This window comes from Perkinsus marinus, assembly GCF_000006405.1.
Source record: "Perkinsus marinus ATCC 50983 genomic scaffold scf_1104296964148, whole genome shotgun sequence".
Lineage (NCBI taxonomy): Eukaryota > Perkinsozoa > Perkinsida > Perkinsidae > Perkinsus > Perkinsus marinus.
The window spans coordinates 25,206-33,742 of record NW_003204792.1 but is presented as its reverse complement, the minus strand read 5'-3'; the positions used below and the strand labels follow the sequence as shown (position 1 = coordinate 33,742).

At 41.1% G+C, this 8,537-nt stretch overlaps 3 protein-coding genes across 3 annotated transcripts in view; 2 read left to right on the top strand and 1 right to left on the bottom strand.

Annotated features, from left to right (window-relative positions):
* Positions 1-591, bottom strand: part of Pmar_PMAR007565 (beta-1,4-galactosyltransferase, putative) — a gene marked incomplete at both ends in the record, with an annotated part of 7,294 nt that extends 6,703 nt beyond the window's left edge. Inside the window, 3 exons of the mRNA XM_002770949.1 lie at positions 170-275; positions 323-472; positions 540-591. Of these exons, the coding sequence (XP_002770995.1) occupies positions 170-275; positions 323-472; positions 540-591 (308 nt within the window). The remainder of the gene's footprint in view (positions 1-169; positions 276-322; positions 473-539) is intronic.
* A 1,950-nt stretch (positions 592-2,541) lies between these two features.
* On the top strand, positions 2,542-6,565 carry Pmar_PMAR007564 (hypothetical protein; the record flags this gene model as incomplete). The annotated part of the gene is made up of 6 exons (XM_002770948.1): positions 2,542-2,665; positions 3,364-3,407; positions 4,743-4,852; positions 5,586-5,679; positions 5,726-5,840; positions 6,471-6,565. 6 exons carry the CDS (start codon positions 2,542-2,544, stop codon positions 6,563-6,565), a joined length of 582 nt encoding a protein of 193 aa, XP_002770994.1.
* A 479-nt stretch (positions 6,566-7,044) lies between these two features.
* On the top strand, positions 7,045-7,270 carry Pmar_PMAR007563 (hypothetical protein; the record flags this gene model as incomplete). The annotated part of the gene is made up of 2 exons (XM_002770947.1): positions 7,045-7,137; positions 7,187-7,270. The coding sequence occupies 2 exons, from the start codon at positions 7,045-7,047 to the stop codon at positions 7,268-7,270; spliced, it is 177 nt and encodes a 58-aa protein (XP_002770993.1).
* Positions 7,271-8,537: the final 1,267 nt, after the last annotated feature.

Genomic DNA, 8,537 nt, shown 5'->3' with positions numbered 1-8,537 from the left:
AATTATCACTGTGAAAGATGTGCATGTAACAAGATGAAAATTCCGAAAAAATATCTGTACATTTCTACCCAATTTATGTGATGAGGGAATTTCTGAGTTCAGTTGAGGAGAGCGAGCTTATATTCAGACAAACGGGAAACTATTGCCGCTCATATCGAGAAATACTCACCTTATGACGCCCAGCAGGACAGGACCGTGGAGGAGTCCCACGATGAGCGGCCCTTGGGGGTACGACGTGCCGTTCAGCAGAGTCGCTGAGACGAAAAGTGCCCAACCTACGGAAATTCAAATAAAACTGAAGTGGTAGTAGACCTTACACTACCTATCACGCACGCGCCGAGCTTCGGCCAAAGTTGCCACCGTTGAACATCGCAGAGGAAGAGCGAGATGCACAAGGCGATGAGAATGGAATAAAGCGCGATAGAGAGAGTCTCGAAGTCGTAGAGAACGTTGTATACATCGACTCCAAAACCTAAAGTGATGACAAGGAATCGAACCCGGGTTGCACGATAGAGAGTCAAGGAGGATAACCAACTCACCTATATCGGAGAATAGAAGGCAGACTATCACGCTGGGGAGTGTCAATGCCATCGTCATCGCCCATATCGCGCTAGGCGCAATCTCGGCTATCAGTGCCTCTTCGGCCGATTCTTTGAGACCCTGAACGCGACTGCTAGGAAACTGACTTAGTTGGTGGATAAAAACAGCTGGCAAAAACGAAATAGTAGTGAAATTGGCGAGGACTGATGACGGGGTCACAGCAGAGTGAACAAGAAAGGGATCAACAAAGCATGATGAGAGCTCTTGAGCTATGGCACGGCGGAGCGAAGTAAAGGACTTGTTGTATTTGCCGCCTCTCGGGCTGCCGTTTCGTAGGGATCATAAGTGTCACGTGCATTTCCAAAATTAGTTCTTGAAAGCTTCAAGTACTTCAATGAAATTCCAATCACGAGGAAGTACGAAAACCATTCAAGATATGAACTACGGGTAAATTACAAAATCCAAGGAAGAACGACAAAATCCAAGGAGGGTCGTCGCTCGCTCTCAGCAGTTCGGGTTTCTGGTTGCCTTGTCGAGTTTCGGGTGGGGTTTTGGGTTTACCCTTCGACTTGTCTTCATCCTTGGATTTTGTACATCACCCTATGAACTACTTCCGGACCCTGGAAAGCTCAGCAAAAACGACACTATCCCTACCTGCGGCGCTTCCTCATCTCCCTCAGCCAAAACTCTGTCAATGCAATCGTCCAAGTCGTCAAAAGCGTTGCTCTCCGCGGGATGCACTGCGACTAGGGAAATCTTTGGGAGTTGGAAAACGGAGACTGAGAATCTTCGTAGTGCGGTGCTGCTCTCATCTAGAAGAATCTTGATCACTTGCATTTCCTCAACGGGCTTGAGGGTTGGTCTTTTCGGTGGGTTTCCACAGTCTGCTGGCGTCGCTTCTCCACTGTTCAGAGCGCGAGTTGGCGAGATCGTAATCAGAGTTTTATATTCCAATAAACACTGTTTCTGTCTTGTTTAAGATAGAGTCGCTCGACCAGACTCTTCATCTTACTTGGGGAGCTTTCAGTCTTACTGATATGTGTAACTGCTAGTGGGAGGGCGTGCCATGACTCGCATAGCTACTGTCGCTTCCTTCGGGAGTCTATGACGTCCGAAGGTAATACCTTCAAGGTATGAAGCCCAAGGTCTGTTTTTCATTATAATATTATTCAAATATTGAAATAGCAGTGCTTGTAGTGATGAAAGTGATATCGGTTTGATACACTTGAAGTTGTTAGTACTGAACTTAATACTGCTCTTCCTCGTCTTCCTTTGATCATAGCAGCAGTAGTAAGTGCTAAGATTATATAACTCAACAAGAGTTATTAACAAGTGATTCTCAACAGTAATCATGTAGTATACGCTGGACTAGCAAGGGAGACAAGCATCACAAGAATCTAAAATTACAGGAGACAATTGTGTATAACATTTCCGATGACGGTAGAAGTCCTTTCAAGTCACTTGGATACCGCTGGCTAAAATGGGTGTCGTCAGTATGCGTAACCTACCAGAGTAACAATCACAAGGTATTCGAGTATGTTCATCGTCCATCTGTTGGTAAGAATGCGCCTAATTCTCCAGCTCATGAGGACCTCGGTTGTAGGAGCCGTGATAAACGCAACAATATAGTTCTCCCAATAGGGGAATACAGCAGTATTTAGCAAGACTAAGTAGCTAGCTAAAGGACAGGCTAAGTATCAAGGATTGTGTGCAGGTGTCTCCGGTGGTAATGTAGATGTCAGTGATGATGAGCCTGATGAAACTTTCGACTTCGAGGGCTTGAAGCCCGGTGAATGGCTTGAAGCGGCTACTAGCGGCTAAAGCTGCCGAAGTCCGTACTGCTGTATCAGTCTGGTAAAGAGAATGTCCCTCTCGAGATCGTATCTATAGAACTTAGGGTCAAAATAAACGAAAACCAACGGAAGAATTCACCAAAATTTCCTCAGATTGTCACCAACACATGTAGTTGACCATGTGCTATTTAGTTGCACAGTTTCCCCTATGCTACTCCGAAGTTCATCTGAATCATCAGTGGATCGTCATCCGTCCAACCCAGCAGCTGAGGGCTTCATAAAAGTGGACACTGAGGAGGGCCTTGGCAACGAGGAGATGTCAACTGAGCGTGGTACTATAATGGAGTTATCGTACAAGTCGCGAGCAACTGTTCATATCAATGGAGTCACTAGTATATCACCGCCCTAGTGATATGAAAAACACTAGTGAGAAACACATTTCACCACTACTGCATATCACCGCGAATATCGCGTTTTTCGCCGAGTTTTACGTCACTTCACGTAAAACGGGTGAAACTTCAATTTTTGGATTTATTTTCGTTCATCTTGATCAGCAGTGTTACTCATGATATAAAAAAACACATTTTACATTTCACTTCGCGAGTTTTACGTGAAATGTGGGGATTTGTCCGATAAAATTTGCGAAATTATTCAATTCGCTCTATATCGTGTTTTCGAAGCAGTGTTATTTTTCGTGAATATCCTATCAAATTTTTCAAGGATTTCTTCAGCCACTCGTCTTGGTTGGCTTTCAAAAGAATTCACTTTTAATACGATGAAAGTTTTTCTTTTTTTTCATCTGTACCACAATACACGAAGTTTTTCATAGATTTTCTGGATTTTTTCACCTAGAATATGAGTAAATCGAAACGATAAAAGTTTCCGCAGAATTTGACCTCTGTTACGAAGAATTTACTTTTTTCGTTCCTTTGTGTTAATGTGTATTACACTAATTTTCACCACATTGGAGAGTAAAGATCAAAGCTGATTGGTCATCGCAAATCGATGATAATTTTGGTATTATATGTAGGGCAAGTGACTACGGCGGCTGTTGAAGCAGTGACTACTTTAGCGGTGAATTATAGTGAAAATCCGATGACACTGAGTTTACTGTTATCTTCGGGAGCGGGGAGTGTATTCGTGGCGGCAGTCGTGAACCTACTGCATGTGAGAAGTGTGGCAAAATATGCATATGGTTAACTACATGTGTTGCTGACTTCTGTGGAAAATTTAGGAAATTTTCATTGGTTTCTGTACTTTTCTAAACGAATTCGTGAGGAAATTCCCGAGCTCAGCTGTGGAAATCGAACATAAATTCCGACACCTGTGCTCTAATTCATCATTAGAGTAAAAAACAAATATTAAAAAAATTTTTTTATTGGAATTGAATTTTCATGTTATGTACGGAATTTTACGCCGGTGAAATTTTCATTCGCCTATGAATGGAGTTTCACCCTAGTGATATGAAAAACACTAGTGAAAAACATATTTCACGACTATTACAAGGCGCGAATATCGCGTTTTTCTCGGAGTTTCACGCCACTTCACGTAAAACGGGTGAAACTTCAATAAATGAGCATAAAAACGGACAGGCTTCATCCAAGCGTGTTGAAAAATCGGATAAAAAATATTTGCAAATTTTCCGATTTATGTAAGAATTTTAGCGCGCCTATGAATATATAAACATTAAAATGGACACGTTTCACCATAGCGTGGTTAAAAATCGGGTAAAAAATAATTTCCGAATTAATTTGGAAATTTTTGGTCGCCTATATCTTAAAAAGTTCATCATAGCGTGCTGAAAAATCAGAAAAAAATTTTTAGCGAATTTTTCGAGATAATTTTGATGATTATTCGTTTCTGGTCAGGTTTTGTATTATCACCCGCTGATTTTGTTGAGTATTTTGGAAGCCTTTTTCTTGCTAATGTTTTCTGTTATGATGGTGGCTATCGATCTACCAACGAGCACTCGGGTGGCTGTGGAATTAAGAGTAGTAGAGGGGGAGTGGGAAAAATATGAAAGTTCTGAGGAAATTTTGGGAAAAAAGTTGTATGTAAATTTCTATAATTACGTACATCAAATGTACGTGTATAAAGGTACATTGGAGCTTCACCCGTGACAGGAAAAACACTAGTGAAAAATATATTTCAACGAATATCGCGGTTTTTCATGAAGAATTACGCCAATTGACGTAAAATGGGTGAAAATTCATTTAAATTGAAGTCTCGTGCTATGTCGAAGTTTACACACGACTTACGGTGGAAATGTACAGAAACCAATAAAAATCTATCAGAATTTCCATAGAATGAAAAAAAAATCCGAAAAAAAGGAAATTTTTGGGGTTTTTGTGTGGGATGATGATCCTAGCAGTTGATTCTTTACGCGGAAAATTGAGATTTTTTTCTCAGGAGTTTGCGGAAGGATTTTTGAAGATATTGATGAGAATAACGGGGAAAGGGTTATGGTATGTGTATTTGGGATCAGCAGTCTTCTCAAGTATGAGAGCTAATAAATGCTGGTAATATGCGAAAGGTCGCCGGTTCGATTCTCGGCAGAGGCGTGGGATATATTGTGATGGTGATAATATGCAAATTTTAGGAAATTATTTTTGTTTTCTGAACATTTCTACCCGAATTTGTATATGAACTTACGAAAATATATTCCAACACTGTTTGCTGGCGAAAGAATGTTTCTTATGAGGCGTGAAACTGTGTTACACGTCCGTTATTTTAGTGAACAACTTGTCGCTATCATAGTCTCGAAAGGTTATTTTAATCACATCACATGTTCATAGCAATGTTCACCATATAGTTTCAGATCGATTTTCATTGAAATTTCCTCCAACACAGATGCGAAGAATGTGCGTTTTCTATTCTGGGATTAATGATAGTGAACAACTTGTCGCTATCATAGTCTCGAAAGGTTACCATTATCACATCACATGTTCATAGCAATGTTGACGATATAGTTTCAGATCGATTCTTAATAAAAATCTCACTTAATGCAATTTTCATCAAGTGAGGTTTTTGAGTAATGTTATTAATAAGCAAGAAAGTTTTGTAAACTGTACGCCTTTGAAGATTAGACGCCATCTACTGTGCAATTGTTATTGCAAAAGTATAGTTACTGTAGGCGTTTTGATTATTGTAAATTTCCAACACATATCCTTTTATATATAACTACATGCTCTGTGTATTTAGTTGCCACCCACTCGAGTTCGATTCTCGGTGGTGACATTTTTTTCTTTTCAGGACTGCTGGTGCATGGCTGTTGGGTGGTTATACATTCCTAGTCGGGCTGATCACCGGTGCTGTCGGATTTTCGAAATCTCGGAAATTAAATCGAGTACCGTAACTTTCCCAATTCCGGGTGATGAGATATGGTTGTTCAGATTCGGCGTGAAATTGGTCTCCAGTTTGATAACGATGCGGAGCGAATTTATGAGGCTTTTGCAGTGGACGACCCCTCGAGAGGAATGACTAGAGAGGAATTTGCTGCTATGACATGTAATTTCGTGGCGCGCGACAAAATCTGACTGGTGTAGAATTTTTAAGTGCATCAGTCTTGATTTATGAATGGGAAAATATGTAAATTTTTGAGGAAATTTTGGGGAATTCCTACAATTTGTGAAAAACACTCCTGAGCGAAAGCGAACATATATTTCAATATAATGAAGTTTCACCCTAGTGATATGAAGAACACTAGTGAAAAATATATATTTCACGACCGCCGCAGAATGTGAATATCGCGTTTTTCACCGAGATTTACGCCACTTCACGTAAAACGGGTGAAAAGCCAATATGTGCATCTATGGCACGTTTCAAGTTAAGACAACAGGTTTCAGCACCGCTCACTATTCAAAGAGCGTAATTTCGTGGCGCGTGACGATTCCTTCTCCTCCACCCCGCAAGGCTTATCCACTTGATTGCTGTAATTCCGTGGCGCGTGACGTTTCTTTATAGACCTAGCAGGGCCTTTTCCATTCAATCGGTGTAATTTCGTGGCACGTGACTCATAGGGTCACTCATTCGGTTGGTGTAATTTCGTGGCGCGTGACGGTGCATGATGATCATGTTTCTCAGCTCAACTTACCAGTATAACGCTTCGTGATGACGAAGTTAAATACATATATTCAGCTCTGTGTACTGGTGTAGGATATAGGAATTCTAAGGGGGAGTTGACGGCCTCTGAACTGAGGAAATGGATGAACACCAGGTTCACTTTGCTGTGATCACGGGTAGTATATTGGAGGGGTCTAGGCTTTCAAGTAGGCTAGATAGTGCATTGATTTGTTTGATATTTCATCAAAATTATGGGTAAAATATTAGCAAAATTTGAGTAAAATATCGAAAATGTGTAAAATTTCATGGAAGTGGGGTAAATATGGGGAAAAAATAGTGAGACGTTGACAAAATGGGTAGAACATTGAAAAATTGCGTAAAATGTTGATAAAGATGTGCATATTCTCCCCCACTTTCGAATTGTACTCGTACCGATGAGTTATGAAGTGTACAAAAATAACTGAATTTGTCATGTTTTACATGGGACGATTTTTTCACTATTTCAGGCTCGGAATTTCGAGAGGAAGTTCGACCGTTTAGATTTTACCAGCTGGTTGTTTATGTGATAGTATTGTTTCCAACGATGAGGTGGTATCTTGAGGTTGAGCGAGGAAGATACAGAATAGGTCCGTTTTTGTCCTTTTTCCGAATGTGTGATGCTGAAGGGCCGTCGGAAAGTTTTTTCCGAAGAATGATGAAGTTTCTATGGTTTGAAACTGAGAGCGTTGATAAAGTGTTTAAGGTAGTAGTAGGCGTTTATTTTCATACCACTCTTTTTGAAATCTCATCAGGCTATTGATGATCAGCTGACTGTTCACGGAGGGAAAGAACTCAGTGAAGGGCAGTTGGAACGGATCGCGATTCATGAGGAGTAATCGCGGTAGTACCGCCCGCGGAGGTTCGATCCCGGCATGGTGTATTTTTCTTATGGTGTTAGTGAAACGCTGGCCAAAGTTGTTGGTGTGCTCGGCGCGGTAGTGGGAATACGACTTTGTGAGTGGGGCGGTATATGGAGTCGTGGAAAGGAGAGATGTAATAAAAATGGAGTGGTGGAATCGAACCGGAGACCTCTGAGTTGTTGGATAGACAGCTTAACCATTTGAACTAGCATACGAGAGCTATTGACAAGTTTAGAATGTTCATAGGGCCTGGATGATACAAGATCACAATGATAAATTATTATCGAATCAATTTGTATTAATTTGAACTGGAAATGCTGTAGATGAAACTGTATGGACGTCAAAACATGTTAACGTAATGCATATTATAGGAGAGTGTTTTGCCACTTTACGTAAAACTTGTGAAACTACAATGAGGTGAGCGTTTCAGATTACCGCGCACTACCAGCATTCGCAGCGTACTTCTGTACTTATCATTTCATCAGGGCAGTTCAAGGCAGTAGTATGCTCTATGGGGTTATGACGGAACCTGACAATGTGTAGTGGGGGATTGGGGGTAAATCTCGGGAATTCTCGGTAAAATTTTCCTTTTTTTTTGCGAAAAAAGTATAACTTCTGAGCCGTTTTTATAGGTTTGCGAGCCGATTGCGAAGGATTTATCGAAAGCATGCTCCGGAGGGTTCCGACACGTGGATGGTGTTGGAAGCAATAGCGGCTGGTCAGGGGGAGACATGTAGTTTCTGATGCCTCGATGTTGGGTTAAAGTGCCTCATTTGGACCTAATTTGTATCTTGGGCGGTCGAACATAAGATATTTTCAGTGTACATTACTTTTTTCGGCGCTTCACAGCGTGCTGGGGCGGTCGGCCGATCCATCTAGTGGCATCTTCGACTGAGTGATGTTGTTGCAGTATTCTAAAGGAGGATTGTTTCTGCTACTTTTCCTGTGGCAATTGATTTCGAGAAACGCTGCTGAGAGTAATACTGGGGGAAGATTTCGGGGGGTTTATGTGCAGTTTTTTGAAGAGAGAAACAACTTGGAAATATTGTACTTTTTTCCACGACCCCTGCATATCTGGCGATTATTGCGATTTGTGTCATTTTCTCAGTTTGTTGAGTCGTTGTGGAAAATGATGGAGTTTCACCCTAGTGATATGAAAAACACTAGTGAATATATTTCACGACTACTGTATATCACCGCAAATATCGCGTTTTTCACCGAGTTTTACGTCACTTCGCGTAAA